Source organism: Leopardus geoffroyi, chromosome B2, assembly GCF_018350155.1.
Source record: "Leopardus geoffroyi isolate Oge1 chromosome B2, O.geoffroyi_Oge1_pat1.0, whole genome shotgun sequence".
Lineage (NCBI taxonomy): Eukaryota > Metazoa > Chordata > Mammalia > Carnivora > Felidae > Leopardus > Leopardus geoffroyi.
Window position 1 is genome coordinate 135953982 of NC_059332.1, and position 20992 is coordinate 135974973.

Sequence of the window (20992 nt, forward strand, 5' to 3'; positions counted from 1 at the left end):
AGAGGATAAGAGAAATGTCTTGCTGCAGGGGAGGAGAACAGAGCTCCTTCTCTTCAGCGTGGAAAGTGAGCAGAGAGTGAAGCGCGGACTCCCTCCTCCTCGTTGGGGAGCAAGAAATCCCGGCCCCTTCGAGGTCCTTCCAGCCAGGCTAAGAATCAGGTTGACCTGAGGTAGATTTAACAGGACAAAATCCGATTTAACAGCGTACGTACGGACAGACATGGGAATTCCAAAGACGGGCAACATGAGATTATATATATATATAATGTCATCCGGAACTAAGGAGAAGGGGGCAAAGGTCGGGGCCTTCAGAGGAAGGAATGCAATTTACAGGAAGATGGAAAAAAAGTAAATGTTTGGGAAACAAATGTTTGCTGGGCCCCTCGGAAACAATAGGACGAGAGGACTTTGCTCGGAGTGGCCTTGCTTAGGTCCCTCCCTGTCTGCCTTATGTGGCTCATATCATAATGTGGTTATCCGTGGTGATAGCCCTCTTTCTGGAGCAGGTCCTCTGTCTCAATTCTCTTTAGGCATTTGAGGGGGGAGGTTGAAGAGCTTTTCCTGAATTGGCTGGGTTTTGATTGCTTTTTAACTCAACATAGACCTTCTGCCAAAGTGACCCATCTTGGGGTGACCTCCGTGGGCCCCCTACATCCTGAGAGCCAACAGTGTCCCTCACACACTGCGACTCTCACCCTTGACTGGCTCCTTTCTGTCCTTCACGCCGCCGGTTAGATGGCGTTCCTCTCTGTAGACCCTGCGGCTGAGGGCCTGGTCTGGGTTCACCTGCGCTGCTCTGCTGGTCTAACTGGCCTCCCCACCCCCGTTTCACACCTTCTGTTCTGTTTTCTTCACGGAGGCTGGGATGGTCTGCGGTGTCCCTACCTCCTTCCGTGGTGGCCACCACCTACAGAGCACGGAAGATTCTCCATGATCCGCCTGTCCTCACACCGCAGCTCACCCCCAGGGTCTGTGCGCCTGTGCACAGGCCCTGCCCTCTTGGCCCAGGTCAGCTCCTTTCAGTGGCCTGATGCCTCTGTTGGCACTTTTCTACCTTCCTGGATGCTGTCTCCCTTTCTCTACATCCAGAATGCTGGTTCTCCTTAAAGATTCAGTTCCACGCACACTTCCTCTGGTAGAGAGCCTCTCTCCGCCCTGGAATGGAGCACTTTTTCTCTGCCCCCTCTGTCCACCATCCTGAATATTTATCAGCCATGCAGCCTCAACATTGTATTGTACTTGTTTGTTTACACTGGTCTTGCAACCCCACGGGGAACTCCTTGGGGGTAGAAATCATGTTTTATTCATTTTTTTAATTCTTAGCTTGTAAAACAGAACTCAGCACACAGTCTTAGGTCCTCAATAAAAGGTGGGGGGGGGGGTTGTAGGAATAAATGCGAATGCTTTTAAACTGTCAATTGATATGCAAGTGTAAGTTTTTGTAACTTATTGTGGCGTCAATGGCATCCCAATGTAATACATGGCATTTGGAGGGCAGGTTTGGGGATAAACAGATGACTCCTTTCTAGAAAAGGTGGAGGGGTTGGAGAAAAGAAAAAAAAAAAAAAATGCTTCCTTCCAAATAAAGACCCAAAAGTCTCACATACGAGTTACATCAAAGGACTTGGAATTTGAAAGTTCTAAAAACAGAAAAACCAACCAAAAAGAGCCAACTATAAACCCACGAGGTCGAACTTTGAAACGTCAGCAAGAGGACTTCGGAATGGAACCTTTTTGTTGTGTTTCTACAATGGACTCTCCACAAGAGAGGAGGCGGAAGGGAGTAGAAAGGATGTAGAGTGTGGTGAGACTTTATAGTTCTAAGTCCGCGTCTCTTTCCCTCTTGTGGTTTATCTTTATTATGGTAAACAGGTTATCATTTTAAAACATTTTTTTTTTTTTTTAATTTTTTTTTTTCAACGTTTATTTACTTTTGGGACAGAGAGAGAGACAGAGCATGAACGGGGGAGGGTCAGAGAGAGAGAGGGAGACACAGAATCGGAAACAGGCTCCAGGCTCTGAGCCATCAGCCCAGAGCCCGACGCGGGGCTCGAACTCACGGACCGCGAGATCGTGACCTGGCTGAAGTCGGACGCTTAACCGACTGCGCCACCCAGGCGCCCCTTAAAACATTTTTAAATGTTATTTTAGAGGAAGAAGGGAAATGGGGCAGGGACATTAATTTAATTCTATAAGCGTCTTAGAGAAATAAGGCGAACTACCAAGGACACTGCACTTGAGTTTAAATTGGAATTTGAACTCTGTCCATTTCTGCACCATCTCTGCTGGGGGACTGCCTAGACCAGGGCTCCTCTGCCTGTGCCGAGGGACAGGGATGTGTATGTGTGTGCGTGCGTGCGTGTTTTCTTCCAGTCAGTCACACGCTGATTCTTTTGTAAAATACAGTAAGAAGTAAATCGCTAGAAAAACAAAATAGAAGAAATCAGACATGCAAAATATAAGCCCGAATTTATCGTTAGATTCAACAGATCTCATTCTCTCAAAATGTTGGAAGTTTCCACCTGCTTACTCTCAACTTCGGCACCTATCTTGTAGTTCGGGCACCACTTTGCAAACGGTCTCCTTTGCCATTTATGGCACTGAAAATAGAGGGGCGCCTGGGTGGCTCAGGTGGTGAAGCGTCCAACTTCAGCTCAGGTCACGATCTCACGTTTTGTGGGTTCGAGCCCCGCGTCGGGCTCTGTGCTGACAGCTCAGAGCCTGGAGCCTGCTTCGGATTCTCCGTCTCCTTCTCTCTCTGCCCTTCCGCCAGTTGTGCTCTGTCTCTCTCTGTCTCACAAAAATAAATAAATGTAAAATAGCACGGAGTTAGTCTTTACTTGGGTGTTTTCAGTACCGGACGTTACAGGGGATGAAAAAGTTACCGCAAGGAGGACACCCGTGTACAAATCTCAAGGAGATCCTGAGGCCATAAACTGATTAGAAAATAAATACCTGAGGCTAAATTTAAAATGGCGTAATAGAACATTTTTCCACCTAGTGGAAAGCTCTTTTTTTGTGTGTATCTCCCCACCTTGTCCCTCTCCCAAGTGGAGTGAATTCTTTGATCTTTTTGGAGAATAATTGTTTTCAATGCCAAAGTTTTAAATTGATCCTTCATTGTTAACTGTAGGGTAGCCGTAAGTGCTGACATCAAGCCAATAAAATTAATAAGCAGTGTGACCGGCTCTAATAGATTTCATTGGTGTCTTTGCTCTGTCATTTGAGCACTGAACCAACTGTTATTATCACCGAGCTTCGAACCTCTCATTTTGGCTTGAGATGATTACAGCTGCTAATGCAGCGCATGCTACAGTCGTTTCCAGTTACTGGTTTAGGGTTAAAGTATCATATTTAAAAGGCTTCATTATGATCAGTGGGGAGAACGAGTTGTGGCCCTATGACTTTGATCCGTTTTCTAGAGTGACCTACAAAAATTGGGACTCCTAACGATCTGTTTTCTCAACAATTTCAACAAACGAGCAGCTTTGACATTCTAGTTTCCCTACCGCGAACTGGGGGGTTTAGAAACTCTTTCATTTGGAGAGGGGCCATCCTCTGTTGGAAGCCAGCCATGGTTCTTTGTTTCTAACCCCAGCTGAAATTCTTCAAGCCCCTTAACTCCATCTCTCCCTCACGTGAAGAATTTAGTATCAGGTTTCTGCAAATGAGCAAGCTCTTCACCTGAAGTGAGAAAAAGGATTGTTTTCTCCTTTAAAGCCCATGGCAGCCAGCGAGGTGAATTTGGCACACACATATGTCACTTCTGCCCTAGCCTTTATCCTGCTATTTGTGTGGATCATGCCTATCCTTATCTTTCTGTTTAATTTCATGCCCATCTATAACCTTATGTTTTACCTCCTTAATTCCGCACTTGATATGTCCTTTTAAAATGATGGGGCACCTGGGTGGCTCAGTCGGTTGAGCGTCTGACTTTGGCTCAGGTCATGATCTCGCGGTCCGTGAGTTCAAGCCCCGCATGGGGCTCTGTGCTGCCAGCTCAGAGCCTGGAGCCTGCTTTGGATTCTGTGTCTCCCTCTCTCTCTGCCCCTCCCCTGCTCATGCTCTGTCTCTGTCTCTCTCAAAAATAAATAAAGGTGAATAGAATAGAATAGAATAGAATAGAATGGAATAGAACGGAATAGAACAGAATAGAATAGAATGTTATCAGGAGTGCCTGGGTGGCTCAGTTGGTTAAACCTCCAACTCTTGATCTCAGCTCAGGGCTTGATCTCAGGGTCATGAGTTCAAGCCCCACATTGGGCTCCACGCTGGGTGTGAAGCCTATTAAAAAAAAAAAAAAAAGATAAGTAAATAAAATGTTGATCAACGTTTTAAACAACTATCAAATATAAGCATTCAGTGCAAGTAAATATTAGCCCATCTTTTTGTACCACTTGTAATTTTATGTAAGCATCATTGAATACATTTATTTTTTTGCACAAGTGTAGGTTAGGTTTACATGTTGTTCAAAAGGTACTTCACTTCTAGCTATCTTTAGCATTTCTTATTTGGGCATTAACTCTATATCCTATGCAGATTCTTTTTTTTTTTTTTTTCAACATTTATTTATTTTTGGGACAGAGAGAGACAGAGCATGAACGGGGGAGGGGCAGAGAGAGAGGGAGACACAGAATCGGAAACAGGCTCCAGGCTCTGAGCCATCAGCCCAGAGCCTGACGCGGGGCTCGAACTCCCGGACCGCGAGATCGTGACCTGGCTGAAGTCGGACGCTTAACCGACTGCGCCACCCAGGCGCCCCTATCCTATGCAGATTCTTAAGCTCCTTATAATTGTTCCATTCATGGAAGGAAGGAGGCTATGTCTTGCTGTTGTGGGTTTTGGGTGCCAGAGACACTTAAACCCTGTGAATTTAAATTTCTTCTTGAGATGGCCACTGTCTTCAGAAGAAAAGATGTTACCACAAAGCTTAAAAGAGAAAAAATGTTTAGAAACATTGGTTCAGCCTTTTGCACTACTGGTGGGAATGCAAACTGGTGTAGCCACTCTGGAAAACAGTGTGGAGATTCCTCAAAAAATGAAAAATAGAACCACCCTCCGACCCAGCAATTGCATTACTAGATATTTATTCAAAGGACACAGGAGTGCTGTTTCGAGGGGGCGCATGCACCCCGATGTTTATAACAGCACTGTTGACAATAGCCAAAGTATGGAAAAGAGCCCAAATGTTCATTAACTAATGAATGGATAAAGAGGATGTGGGGTGTGTGTGTGTGTGTGTGTGTGTGTATACGCACACGTAGATATAGATATAATGGAATATTCTTGGCGATCAAAAAGAATGAAATCTTGCCATTTGCAACAATGGAGATGGAACTAGAGTATATCATGCTAAGCGAAGTAAGTCAATCAGAGAAAGACAGATATCATGAGATTTCACTTACATGTGGAATTTAAGATACAGAACAGATGAACATAGGGGAAGGGAAGCAAAAATCATATAAAAACAGAGGGAGACAAACCATAAGAGACTTTTAAATACAGAGAGCAAACAGGGTTGCTGGAGGGGTGTCGGTGGGGGATGGGCTAAACGGGCGATGGGCATTAAAGAGGACGCTTATTGGGATCAGCACTGGGTGTTGTGTGTAAGTGATGGGACACTAAAGTCTATTCCTGTAATCATTATTACACTATATGTTGGCTAACTTGGATTGAAATTAAAAAAATAAATGAGTAAACAATGGTTCGTGCATGCCAGCGATTTTAGTATTGAAGAACCAGAATGGTAAGTTAGGATGCATTCTGGGAAATGGGCTCCTGAGAAAGTTTCTGGTGAGGCCCTGCCTGGTTTTCCTTTGAGGAACGTGAAGAGCATGAGAGAATGAGTGTGCCTGATGAAAAGGGAGAAGGAAGAATGATCTGATGGTTCTTAAATTTCGTCTCTCCTTTGGCTGGTCGCACCTAAATGCTATTGTGTTTGCGATTGGACGTTGGAATGTGGCTGTGGCCTGGGATTCTCGCAGGGTCCCTTTCTCCACATGCTGCATAACACCGTGTGACGTTTGGTCGAGGGCCACGGTACATCGTGCAGCCCAGGGCAGGGGATTGTATTTATTTTCTATTTTACGTTATTTCAGCTGTTTTCACTTTTTTCTTTATTGTTTTCTTGCCTCCTGCAGAGTTCTTTTTTCAAGCATTGCCGGGGAAGGGGGAACACTCAGTTATGAACTCTCACACCCGGGGCAGAAAACAGCTTTCTCTCAGCAGCTCCAAGCTTCTAAGCCACACACACTTAACCCACTGTGGATCTGAACCCACATTAGCTCTGCTCGGGAGCTGGTACCGTGTCAAAAGATGTAAAATCATTTCAAAGCTTTCCATGGCTCATTAACATAGGCTACTAGATAGCATAAGTGAGTTATGTGCTTATTAAAATAAAAAGACAGTTTTGGGTTTTTTGGAAATTGGTATTTGAGGAAGGATTTGGTTCTGCACTTTAACAACTGATAGCTTCCCGATTTAAAGGTTATGTTTCAACAACTCTTTTCCCCCAGTTTATGGAGATATAATTCACATAGAACACTGCATTAGTTTAAGGTGTAAAACATGATGATTTGACACACATATATTCTGTGAAATGATCACCCCATTGAGTTCAGTTAACAGCCATCACCACACAGAGTTACAAATTTTTTATCTCGTGATGAGAAATGTTAAGATCTGCATTTCTGGCTTTCTACTATATGAATTTGAGTATCTTTTTATCATATAAATCAGTCAAGGAAACAGAAGACGGTGTTGTTATGCCAAAACTCTGACATTCTGAGAAACGAAGATCATTATATTATCCGTCTAGGGAGGCTCTAATACGTTTGGGGGGTATATAGACTAATGTGTGGCATACTCCTTCTTCTTGTCCAAACTCCCTGTTCTATAAATAGGTAAGTACTGTCATCATTAATAAACGAGACACAGTACACTTAATGAGCACATTCGCAGAATAATTACTTGAAACTGATATGAAAGATTTGTCCTGCATAACTAAAGATGGCTTGGAGAAGGACAGGAATGTTTAAGACATCCTTGTCATTGATTTCCCAGGATTACCTTGACTGCATCAGGGACCAAACAAAACTTCCTCTGGGGACAGAAGAAAGATCAGCCCTCTTTGGAAACATACAGGATATCTATCACTTCAATAGGTAAGTTCATACTCAAATGATTGTTCTCACACGAGAATGTGATGACTTTCTCTCACGTGAATGCAGCCTAAGAAAACTCTACCTGTAATCCTTGATTCGACGTCATACAGTTTTGTGTGCCATCATGTGATGAAGCCTTCTAGCTAGAAGCATCCTTGTTCTAGATGAGTCTCCCATTTATTTAATATTCCATCCCACTCCACCCTCCTGACTCGGAGAAGAGACCCGTTTGCCCTGACGGAGGAGTGACCTCTTTCTTCTACAACACAACAGAAACGGGGCATCCAGAAGCGTGCGCGTGCTTAGTCTGCAGCACCCCACCTCCCCTGGATTTTCTAGAAGTTGTCTTCTGCCTAGGGCGTGGGGAGGACACCGTAAACACACAACTACTTTAGGTCACAACATATATGAATTCAAATCACTTAATAATTTACATTTAAATGATTAGTTCAAACACGTATTGAGGACCGACTACATAAAAGACACTGGGCTTAGAAAATTTGCTGAAGGGGCTGGGACAGGCAAATTGGTTAGTGTTGTATGTTGTGAAACTTCTGCCAGGAAGTAGGCAGGTTAAGATTACAGACTCTGGTTTCCAACATGTCTGGGTTTGCATCCCAGCTGAGCCATGTAGGTATCTTTGGGTGAGTCTTTCGATGGAGTAGAATAACTAACTCCCTCCCTCCAAGGCTGTACCTATGTCTTCCTTTCTCCATGAAGCTTGCGGGACACACACACACACACGCACACACACACACACCCCTCAACTGCTCTTTTTCTCCTGGCATTTATCGAATTCCGACATACCCTGTAACTGACTTTGGGTTGACATCTGTTGTTTCTTTCCTCGCCACGCCCACTCCCCCAAGGACAGGGGTCTGTTTCCTTACTGCCCTTGTACCTCAACAGTGCCTGGCGTACAGGCGACATGCAAACGTTTGTGGAACGAATGAATGGAAACAGTAAGTATAGGTGTCTCGTAAGGTTATTGTGAAGCTTCAGGGCATTCATATACCAAAAGCGCCCAGCTCAACGCCAGCCCAGAGGAAGCACCAAAAACATCAACCGGGGATGATGTCGAATTTGTTAAAATCCCATTACGGAATTCGACAGCGCCCTGCCATGGTGTGACTCCACCGTAACGCAAACTATGAATCTTACCCCACTTTGCTTAATGAAATTGGTATACGTGACACCTCGGAGGCGGGACCCACATCTCCTTTGCTCCCTCCGAATCCCCAACACCCAGCCCAAGCACGGCCTCTCTGGGAGACATGCGTCTTGAATTGCATCAACAGCTCCTTTAATTTTGAAAGCCCCGGATGTAAAAACTGCAGGTGTTGAAGCCTCTTCCTAATTGGACCCAGGAGACTTTGAAAACCAGTCTGCATGTTCCAAGATAGGGGTTCTCGACTTGAACTACACACTGGAATCAACTGGGAAGGTTTAAAAAATATATATATATGATGGATCCCACCCCAGAAATTCTAATGAATTAGTTTGGGGTGGGGCCAGGGCATCAGAAATTTTGGACAGATTCTCCGATGTTTGAAGCGTGCAGCCGTGGCTGGGGAAAACCTTCGGCATAAAATAAATATGATAATAAGAAAATAGAGAGGGACGCCTGGGTGGCTCAGTCAGTTAAGCGTGGGACTTAAAGCCCCACGTCGGGCTCTGTGCTGACAGCTCAGAGCCTGGAGCCAGCTTTGGATTCTGTGTGTTTCTGTCACTCTCTGTCTCTCTCTCTCTGCCTCTCTCTCTCAAAAATAAACAAGCATTAAAAAAATATTTAAGAAAAGAGAGAAAGGTCATCAGGAACTTGAATTAGGGAATTTAGAGTGTGCATGTTCATTAGCAACGCATCGGTGTTCAGGCAGCCTCCCATTTAACCGTCACTCGCTACAATGGTAAATTTTAGCTGGTAAATGGTAAATGATGGTAAAGTGATGGTCAATCCTGTGAGCCCCTGAGTGGCCTCTCCTTCCAGAACCTAGCAGTAGCTCCGTAACCTGGGGCGAGGGTGGAAGCATATATGCTGGGAGGCGCCTGGCCTGCGCCTTCTGGTGGTTTGGCTGTGAGCTGATGGTAATGACTGTTTTTCTAGTGCCTACTTCATGCCAGAGGCCATAGAGTTTTATGAGCATTATCACTTTCTATGCCTCATCTGGGCTCCTCTGACCCCAAACCCCAGGCATTTAGCCATATTCCCTCTTGCCAGAGCGGAGCCCTGCGTTTCCAGCCATGGTCCGGGACATTGCAGCGTAGTCCAGAAAGGGTTTTTACTCCCCAGAGTTTAAAGCTTCCAACGTCTCCTAATTTAAAGAAAGGTAAGAAAGAAGCGTAGCCCCGCCCCCCCCCCCCCCCCCCCGCCCCCACCAGGCAACAAAAAACGGCCGTTGACAGTGGAGCCCATTCTGCACGAGTTGCAAGACTGAGAAGGCCTTCCCGAATCAGTTGTCTGTTCTTTTCTCTTTGGTGTTTTCTGAGCAAGGAAGCCAGGCATGTCTACAATAAACTTGAGGCAGAGTGAATGAGTACCCCGATGATGATGACACGTGACGCGTCAGTGTAGGGACGCAGCGTGCGCACAGTGAGCACAACATATTCATGCCTCTCCCTTTCGTAGGTCACACTTAGACATCCCTGCACATGCATTATCTCATTTAATCCTTGTAACAGCTCTCCGTGGTTAGGATGCATATTGTACGCACTTTTTTGTTTTTATTTATTTATTTATTTATTTATTTTTCAAACGTTTATTTATTTTTGGGACAGAGAGAGACAGAGCATGAACGGGGGAGGGGCAGAGAGAGAGGGAGACACAGAATCGGAAACAGGCTCCAGGCTCTGAGCCGTCAGCCCAGAGCCCGACGGGGGGCTCGAACTCACGGACCGCGAGATCGTGACCTGGCTGAAGTCGGACGCTTAACTGACTGCGCCACCCAGGCGCCCCTTGTACGCACATCTTATAGACGAATCAGTCATGCAGTGTAGAAAAAGTCCTTTGCTCAAGGACATGGAACTAGGCATCCAGTTTAGCCTATTTGCCAACTTTCTGGTTTTGTCAAATTTCTGTTGGCTTTCTTATTATTTTATTTCACTATTATTTTCAAGAATATCTTCTTGTTTAACTTTTTCAGATGTGTTGTCTATACTGTTGGGTCCCTATTCATTTTTATTTCCTTCCCCTTAAATCTGAAGTCTACATTTAGAGCTCAAACGTCTTTGCTGTTACATTTGGCTAAATAAATAGTATTGATGTGACTTTTTATATTAATGCCTCTTATGAATCTTTTATTAGATATCCTACATCGGTTGATTTCAAAGCTACGACTATCTGGCAAATCTATGGTTGGGGCTTAAAATAATTTTGAAGGTTCTATTATTAGTTCAGGTCCAGATTTTTCAACATAATATAATATTATTGTGACCAACTAAGCAAGATTTAAATCTCTAAAATTAAAGAGGGGGGAAAAGAAAATGGTGTTATGCTGGCCTGAAAAGCTCTGCTGACTAGATATTGTTTTCAATATATATTTCCAAAAGACAGAAAAGCATAGAGTAGCATGATAAGCACCCATGAATCCCACCCTGACTCTATCAAAGTTTTGTAAATTTTATTTATTTATTTTTTTAAAGAGAGAGAGAGAGATCACGCTAGTGGGAGAGACAAATAGAGAGAGAAAATCTTAAGCCATCTCCGTGCTCAGCACAGAACCTGATGCAGAATTTGATTCCACAACCATGGGATCATGACCTGACCCAAATCAAGAGTTAGATGTTTGGGGTACCTGGGTGGCTCAGTAGGTTAAGTGTCCCACTCTTGGTTTGGGCTCAGGTCATGATCTCACGGTTCATGAGCTCGAGCGCCACATCAGGCTCTGTGCTGACAGCAAGGAGCCTGTTGGGACTCTCTCTCTCTCTGTCTCTCGCTCGCTCACTCTGCTTCTCCCTCTCTGCCCCTCCCCTGCTCTCTCTCTCTCTTTTGCAAAATAAATAAATAAACTTAAAACAATTAAAAAAAAAAAAAAGAGTTGGACGCTCAACCGACTGAGCCCCCCGGGTGGCCTAAAGATTTTTCTTGTGTCGTATTTGCTTTAGAGATTTTTTAAAACAGCAAGACATTGCAAATAATGTTCAAGTCCCTTATATACCCTTCCCAACTGCATTTCACTCTGTAGAGAATGACACAGAGATGTTGCTCGTAAGCGAGTTCTCCGGCAACAGGAGAAGAGAGAGGGAATCTGGGATTTACACTGTTTGCCAATTTCCGTGGTGTAAACGTTCCCTCACCGCAGATTTTAAGCCGCTAACATGACATCACTGAACACGGAAGTAGGAAGAGGCGTGCAGAATTGGCTCAGGCAAGCCAGCGTAATCTGGCTGAGTATAACACTAGCACTGTCACTATCCAAGACTTGGTGTTTCATTGCCAAGTAGGATTTTGTGGCCATGACTATATACGTAAGTATTTAATTTAAAGTATGTAACATGCGGGGCACCCGGGTGGCTCAGTCGGTTAAGCGTCCGACTTTGACTCAGGTCGTGATCTCATGGTCTGTGAGTTCAAGCCCCGCATCGGGGTCTGCGCTGACAGCTCAGAGCCTAGAGCCTGCTTCAGATTTTGTGTCTCCGCTGTCTCTCCCCCTTCCCTATTCACACCCTGTCTGTCTCTCTCTCTCAAAAAATAAACATTAAAAAAATTTTTTTAAAAATATGTAACATGCTTTCGCTTATTTCAAACATGGCATAAACTGTGTCAACCTTTCACAAAATTTTTTTCACTCAACATCGTTTTTGAGCTTTCTACCTCTACTTTGTTTATTTTAACTGTGATGTACTATCCCATTGGGGGATACATTACTTTGCATTTTGTCCATTATAAATAAGACTGAGCATCTTTTGGAGCACCTGGGTGGCTCTGTTGGTGAAGTGTCCAACTCCTGGTTTCGGCTCGGGTCATGATCTCATGACTCGTGACATAGAGCCCCGCTGACGGCACAGAGCCTGCTCAGGATTCTCTCTCTTCCTCTCTCTCTGCCCCTCCCCCACTTATGCGCGCGCGCACGCACACACACACACACACTCTCTCTCTCTCTCTCTCTCTCTCTCTCTCCCCCTCAAAACAAATAAACAAACATAAAAAAAAAAAGATTGAGCATCTTTTCTTGTTTGTTGGCCACTTCTATTTTTCGTGTGTGAATTTCTGCCTCCTTTCCACTGCCCATTTTTCTGTCAGGACGTTTCCTTTTCTTCTTGCCGTGTAGGAGTGCTTGATGAATTTTGCCTGGCGATCTTTGTGGGTTATGTGAGTTGCACACCACCTCCTACTAGAAGACTTGTCTTTTAGCTTTAATTACAGTTTGTTTGAAAAGAAGTCATACGTTTGACCATTTTAAATAAATGTACATGTTATCATACGTGGATTTCGTGTTGTGTTTAAGAAAGTATTTTGTACCCTCAGTTCATAACTATGCACTATTATTTTCTAAAAGTCTTAAATTTTTGCTTTGTCTTTAATCTTACTACAGTTGTTGGAGATATGGTGTATGGTAGGAAGTCCAAATTCTTATTTTCCTCTGTGTAGCCAATGGCCCAATCACCACTGATTGAAAAGTACGTCCTTTGTGTGCTTATTTCTACCTCCATGTTCCTCCCATGTGACTTTTACATGGGTGTGTGGGTCTGTTTCTGAGCTGTGTATTCTGTTTCATTACTCTATTTGTCTGTCTCTCGCCCATACCACACTGTCTTCATTATTAAGCCCATGTTGCCCTTCAACAATGGCTTAGCTTTTCTTGACTCTGCATTGTCAAGTGATTTGTTTTTATTATTTTGTCAAGTTCCATGATGAACTCTGTTGGGATTTTTATTGAAACTACATTTAATGTAGATCGATTTTGACAGATTGATATCTTTACAGTATTGGGTCATCCCATCCATAAACATATTTCTCTTCAATCAAGCCTTTGTTTAAATGTTTTATAATTTCTCCATCATCTTCATGCACACAACTTTTAAAAGCCTAATTCCTTTCAGTGTTGTTTTGACTAGAATATGTTTTCTATTTTTAAATTGACTCATTGTCGTCTGGGAATGTTATTGATTGTTATATTGAGATAGTATCCAACTAACTTTCTAAGCTTTTCTGTAGCTCTAATAGTGGCTTATAAATCCTTTTGGATTTTCTGTACAGACACTATCTGAAAATGAGGAAATCTTTTTGTCTTCCTGTATTCTTCTACCCATAATGTTTTTTCTTGTGTATTGTTTGGGATAAGTCCTCTCAGACAATGTTGATATGATGTTGGCATCCTTATCGTCTTTCTGACATTAGCAGGGATGCTTTAACTCTCTTTGTTCTGGGATTCAGATAAACACTTTTTCCTATTTTGCTAGGATATTGTGAGTGCATACTAAATTTCATTGAATACTTAATCTGCCTTTAAGAAAATTAGGATATGATTTTCTCCCTCTGTTCATAATGTGGTAAATTGTATTAATACACATTCTATTTGAATCATACACTTATTACTGGAATAAACCCTCCCTGGTCATGATGTTTTATATATTTATGCACTGATAAGTTTGATTTGTTTGTATTTTTTTAAGAAAATTTTTATACATGTTTATAAATGACCGATATCTATAACCTCTTTCTCATACTATCTTTTTTTAAACGTTTATTTCTTTATTTTGAGAGAGAGAGAGAACACACATGACAGTTGGGTGGGGGGGGGGGGCGGGATGCAGAGAGATAGAGAGAGAGAGAGAGAGAGAGAGAGAGAGAGAATCCCAAGCAGGCTCCATGACCAGCGTGGAGTGTAACTTGGGCTCAATGTCACAACCATGAGAAAATGACACGAGCCAAAAACAAGAGTCGGACACTCAACAGACTGAGCCACCCAGGCGCCCCCCTCATGCTGTCTTTGTTCAATTTTGGTATATGACTAGATTTAAATTGTTATGTCACAAAATCTGCCAACATAAAACGTCTGGGGATGAAGTTGATCCTTCATTTTTGTTTCCCTTTTTACAGCGAAATCTCTCTTTCCTCTCGTAATCCCTGTGGTAGCCTAGAAATGTAAGTCTCTAGTTTGGTGTCTGGAAGAAATCCCCGAATGGTCAGGAAACTAGGTCAGTGAGAAGAAACTTCTTTCACCCTCTTAACATGCCCCTAAAATCCCAAAACTTTTTTTTTTTTTTTACTTCCTATTAAAGAAGAACATATCGACTGTTTTATACACTCATCCTTCTCTTGGAATAGGGAAGAGTTACCTAAACTATAATTTGAACCTTTGAGGAAAGACAGATCATTCTTTTCTATTGAATTTCTATTTCAAACTTATTAGCAAGTTAAAATCATCTAAGCTCCGTTCCTTCCTCAGAAGATGAGAGTCAACCCTTGCTTTTCCCTTAAACTCTTTCTCTTTATTCTGGATACAAGTCACTGCTTGTAAAATACTCAGCTAAGTCTAGTCTTAAGTCTAAAAAAAAAAATGATCTGAGCCATCCTTTTTTTCGCCCTTGAAATGTAATTTAGAAAGTGAACCAGGGGATACAGAGAACAGTAAGGCAGTAAAAGTTGGGAGAAGTTTTCTTTTAGTTCATTCTTTCACCACCAGAATCTCTTTAACTTCTGCACAGTGGTAGAAATATTTTTACCTGCAGGCTTTTTTTCAAGCGGACTTTCCAAGGCCAGTGCTGAGTGAAATTAATGGAACATTTGGTGCCGTTAACCTCGTTCCATTTTCTGTTCCCATGTGTACATGTGCCTGGATGCTTGCAACAAGTTAAAATGCCAGCTGACTTACGTGGGTGGGAAAAGGAAGTGGTGCTAAGAGTCCTTTGCAGACCAGAAGGGGAGAGGCCTCATTCCTGAATCTCATTTGGTGTAAGGCACTAGAATCTTCAAGGTCAAAATACAGTTCCTGCCTTCACGTTCACGTCACTGGTCAGAGCAAATTTTACATGTAATGTGTTCTGTAAAAGTGAACAGTGTTTCCTCTAATTGTACCCCCCAAAAAAGGGACTTGAGCTCAAGTAAGAAATGTGAATCTTCTTTTTCCGAGCCCTACTCAAAAAAGAAAAAATATCTGAAACAGTTACTCAGGGAAAATGGGAAATACCCAAAACCTGAAGGTGGGATGACTCTAATTTTAGCTGTGAGCCTAAAACACAATCTGTGAGTCACTCCTTCCTGTCAATGTGTATGTAGGGCTGTTCATTAGATTCACAGATGCAACGAGAAACCCGGTCCCCGCCCTTAGGCTGTAACTCTAGCAGGACAGGCCTGGTCCTGGTCTTTATGGAGTATCTTCAGTGGCTGATACACCACATTCCATGGCCACGTCTGTGCTCCCGTAGTACAGGGCGTATTGTTTTATAGTTAGTCTGCTTCCTGTATCTCCCGCACTCCTGTTCACCAAAGTTGTTCACCAAAGTCCAGCCACAGTGGCTTCCTTTCTGTAACCTCACACAAGAGCACATCAAGCTCATTCTGGACTCACAATTGATTTCTTAAGTGGCTTTCTCTTCCAGCCTTCCCCCCACTCAAATATCACCTCCAACAAGAGTTTTCCGTGACCTCTCCAACGCTCTTCCCCCACCACCCAGCCTCAATTGCTCTCCCCACATTGCCCTTTCTGCTTCGTATCACATAGTATAATGTCATATTATGTTGTTTTGTTTTCAGTAAAACCAATACTGTACTATTTTTCACATAAACGTTTCTTATTAAGTGATAATACATTATGATATGTGAGTTTCTACTGTAATTTCACTTAGATTTTTCTGGTTTTTGTTTTTTGTGTTTTTTGTTTTTTGTTTTTTTTTTTTTTTTGAGAGGGAGAGAGAGAGAGAGAGCAAGGCAGGGGCAGAGAGAGAGAGGGAAAGAGAGAATCCCAAGCAGGCTCCACACTGTCAGCACAGAGCCCAACACAGGGCTCTATCTGACAAACCATAAGATCATGACCTGAATTGAAATCACGAGTTGGACACTTACCTAACTGAGCCACCCAGATACCCCCAAGTTTTTCTGCTTTTAGAAAAATGGTGTTTTCAAATTTTACTTTTTATTATATAAGAATGCTTAACGTGTTATCTTCTTGACCAAATTTTTTTTTTTTCTTTAATTTTTTTTTTCAACGTTTATTTATTTTTGGGACAGAGAGAGAGACACAGCATGAACGGGGGAGGGGCAGAGAGAGAGGGAGACACAGAATCGGAAACAGGCTCCAGGCTCTGAGTCATCAGCCCAGAGCCCGACGCGGGGCTCGAACTCACGGACCGCGAGATCGTGACCTGGCTGAAGTCGGACGCTTAACCGACTGCGCCACCCAGGCGCCCCTTGACCAAATTTTAAAGTGTGCAATACGTTATTGTTAACGTAGGCACTATGTTGTACAGCGTATGTCTAGAATTTATTCATCTTGTTTAACTGGGACTTTTTGCCCATTGATTAGCAATGCCTCCATTTGCTCCCCCTTCCCCCTGCAAACCCCTGGGATCTGCCATTCTACTATTTGAGTCTCTGAAGTTGACTCCTTTAGATTCCTCAAGTAAGTGGAGTCATACTGTCTGTGTCCTTTGTGACTGGCTTGTCTCACTTAGCAGGTCTTCAAGGCTTATCCATGTTATCACATATTACAGAATTTCCTCCCTTTGTAAAGGATGAATAATATTTCATTGTATGTACATACCATGCTTTCTTTATCCACTGATGGATTAAGTTGTTTCCACATCTTGGCTATTGTGAATAGTACTGCAATGACCATGGGTGTGTTAATATCTCTTCATGTTCCTGATTTCGTTTCTTTTGGATAAATACCCAGAAATCCAATACCTGCCTCACATGTCAGTTCTATGTTTAATTTTTTGAAGAACTGCTTTCCATGGGGGCTGCACCATTTTCTGTTCCCACCAACAGTGTACAAGATTTGCGTTCTTCACAGCCTTGCCCACATTTGTCTTTCGTTTGCTATCGTGCTCTTTATTGATTCAGTTATTAACATTTAGCACCTCTGGTCAGGGCATAAGCACCATAGGACAGGACTTTTGCCCACGTTCTTTGTCCCGTACCTCCATACCTGTAACGATGCCTGCCATGGAGGCTTTCAATAATTATTGTCGAATGGAGAGCAAACAAGATGGTGGGCCACATACATTAGGATGATGGCCCTTATGACAAGAGCACGAAAGCAATCCCGTTACTTTTTCCTCACTGTTCCCATTTTTTGTGTTTGTCCTATTATAGAAAATGATTGCAAAGGAAAGCTAGCCTGGTGACTCCAGCTAGGGCTCCCAGGTAGACAAGGTCTCCCATTGAAGAAACCTCAGCTTTCTAGAGTTGGTCAGGAAATAAATCATTCAATACATGTGTTTAAAATAGAGTGCAGGCCTGGGATTCAACAGCCCTGTTACTCACCCCAGTTGTGGCCATTAATTTTTAGCTGTGTGAACTAAGGTAAGCTACTTCCCTTGTATGAGCCATGATTTCCTAACCTTAAAATTAGGGGTTGGGACTAGAAGGCGTCTCAGCTCCATCCCAGCTCCCTCCCACCCTGTGGTTTGAGCAACAAATGCCAGCCACTCATTTACAGGTGAGTTGTACCTGGAGCTTGGGTGGGTCCCCTGAGACACTTCCTCCAGCCAGGCCACTACGAGATGAAGTTAAACCTCAGGGGAGCTTGATTAGCATAACATTTAGAACACAGGGAGTTAGGCAATCCCTCTCCAAATCACACCAGCATTCTTCACAGAGCTAGAACAAACAATCCTAAAATTTGTATGGAACCAGAAAAGACCCCGAATAGCCAAGGCAATCTCGAAAAAAGAAAACCGAAGCTGGAGGCATCACAATCCCAGACTTCGAGACCGTATTACAGTCATCGAGACAGTATGGTCCTGGCACAAAAACAAATACATAGACCAGTGGAATAGACAAGAGAACCCAGAATTGGACCCACAAGTGTAGACCAATTAATATTTGACAAAGTAGGAAAGAATATCCAATGGATTAAAGACAGTCTCTTCAGCAAGTGGTGCTGGGAAAACTGGACAGCGACACGCCAAAGAATGAACCTGGACCACTTTCTTACACCAGACACAAAAGGAAACTCAAAATGGATGAAAGACCTCAATGTGAGACAGGAAGCCATCAAAATCCTCTAGGAGAAGGCGGGCAAAAACCTCTTTGATCTTGCCCACAGCAACTTCTTACTCAACACGTCTCCGGAGGCACGGGGAAAAAAGTAAAACAAACGTGAAAACAAAAGTGGTTTCTAACTTGCCAATGGTGGCATAAAGCTGCCGGCCGGGCCCCACTGGGCCTGGGGTGGCGGGGGAGTCTGCGCTGGGTCCACACGGTTCTCAGCTGAGGCTCCGTCCTGCCCTTGGGGCTTGGCGCTGCTCGCCCCGGCTGCCAGGAGCCTCTTGGAATGCCCTTGACACCTGACTTGTGGGGGTTTTTACTATTGGGACCTCATCGAAATAAAAAACTTCTGCACAGGGGCGCCTGGGTGGCGCAGTCGGTTAAGCGTCCGACTTCAGCCAGGTCACGATCTCGCGGTCTGTGAGTTCGAGCCCCACGTCAGGCTCTGGGCTGATGGCTCAGAGCCTGGAGCCTGTTTCTGATTCTGTGTCTCCCTCTCTCTCTGCCCCTCCCCCGTTCATGCTCTGTCTCTCTCTGTCCCAAAAATAAATAAACATTGGAAAAAAAAAAAAAAAAAAAAAAAACTTCTGCACAGCGAAGGAAACAATCAGCAAAACTAAAAGGCAACCAACGGAATGCAAATGGCCTATCCGATAAAGGGTTAGTATCCAAAATCTATAAAGAACATATCAAACGCGACACCCCAAAAATGAACAATCCAGTGAAGAAATGGGCAAAAGACATGAATAGACACTTCTCCAAAGAGGACATCTAGATGGCTAACAGACACATGAGAAAATGCTCCACATCACTCATCATCAAGGAAATACAAATCCAAACCACAATGAGATACCACCTGACGCCTGTCAGAATGGCGAACATTAACAACGCAGGCAACAACAGATGTTGGCGAGGATGCGGAGAAAGGGGATCTCTTTTGCACTGCTGGTGGGAATGCAAAGTGGTGCAGCCACTCTGGGAAAACAGGATGGAGGTTCCTCCAAAAAATTAAAAATAGAACCACCCTCCGACCCAGCAATTGCACTACTAGGTATTTATCCAAGGGATACAGGTGTGCTGTTTCAAAGGGGCATATGCACCTCGGTGTTTATGGCAGCGCTATCAACAAGAGCCAAAGTATGGAATGTCCATCAATGGATGAATGGTTAAAGAAGATGTGGTATATATATCTACAATGGAGTATTACTCGGCAATCAAAAAGAATGAAATTTTGCCATCTGCAACTACGTGGCTGGAATCTAGAGGGTATTATGCTAAGCGAAATTAGTCAGAGAAAGACAAATATCATATGACTTCACTCCTATGAGGAATTTTAGATACAAAACAGATGAGCATAAGGGAAGGGAAGCAACAATAATATCAAAACAGGGAGGGGGACAAAACAGAAGAGACTCTTAAATATAGAGAACAAACAGGGGCTGCTGGAGGGGGTGTGGGGGGAGGATGGGCTGAATGAGTAATGGGCATTAAGGAATCTACTCCTGAGATTGTTGCACTATATGCTAACGAACTTGGATATAAGCTAAACAATAAAGAAATTAATGAATTTTTTAAAAATTCCATACTTCCCAGTCTACAGATTCACTGCAATCCTTATTTTTTTCCTCTTTTTAAATTATTTTTTAATTTAAATGCAAGTTAATTAACCTACAGCATAGCCTTGGCTTCAGGAGTAGAACCACGTGATTCATCTCTCGCATATGACACCCAGTGCTTCACTGCAATCCTTATTAAAATCCCAATTGCAGTTATATAGAAAAAAAAAATCCTAAAATTATTATGGAACTGTATCAGGCTCTGCAAAACCAAAGAAATCTTGAGCAAAAAGAACAAAACTAGAGGCATCCTACTTCCTGATTTCAAAATGTATTACAAAGCCACAGAAATTAAAACAGTATGGTAGTGGCATAAAGATAGATACATCGTCCAATGGAACAGAATAGACAACCCGGAAATAAATTCATGTAATATACAATCAGCTGATCTTCAAATAGGGTGCCATCAACATGCAATGGGGCAGTGAGAGACTCTTCAACAAGTGGTGTTGCAAAAACTGGATGTCCACATGAAAAAGAATTAAGTTGGACCCCTGTCTGGCACTACACACCAAAATCAACTCAAAAGAGACTGAGGAGTAAAATAAAATACCTAGAACTGTAAAAACTTTTTGAAGAAAATGTACGGGGAAAACTTCTTGACATCGGTCTTGGCAGTGATTTCTTGGATGTGACACCAAAAGCACGCGTAGCAAAACTGAACATAGATGAGGACTACATCAAATGATATTTCATGTCTTGATTCATACTATCTTTCATCTAGTTTCCCAGAGAGCTATTTGTGTGTGTGTGTGTGTATTTATGAAAATGGATTATTATTCGGTTTTCCTATTTCCTTTTAATATTATGCTTGCTGATTTATTTTAATATTCTCCATGTGTTACTTAAGGTATGGTAGTTGCTATAACAAATAAACCCTGAAACTTCAAAAAAAAATTTTAAAAAGAACGTAGGGAGTTAAATATTGTCAAGGAGTATTTCTATTAAGCCACGATGGATTCTGCTCAAAATTATTCTCTGAGCAGACAGAGGATTTATAATGAAATCCCTGGACACAAAACCTATGTCCTGGGCATGCCATCCTCCAGTAATGGAAATCA

The 20992-nt window shown here is 43.0% G+C and overlaps 1 protein-coding gene across 7 annotated transcripts in view; it reads left to right on the top strand.

The window, feature by feature from the left end:
* The window catches only part of PLEKHG1 (pleckstrin homology and RhoGEF domain containing G1), a 237615-nt gene that overhangs the window by 160831 nt on the left and 55792 nt on the right, over positions 1–20992 (top strand). For all 7 annotated transcript variants that reach the window (XM_045500019.1, XM_045500020.1, XM_045500014.1 and 4 more), the window contains one exon: positions 7063–7163. In XM_045500019.1, the coding sequence (XP_045355975.1) occupies positions 7063–7163 (101 nt within the window). The remainder of the gene's footprint in view (positions 1–7062; positions 7164–20992) is intronic.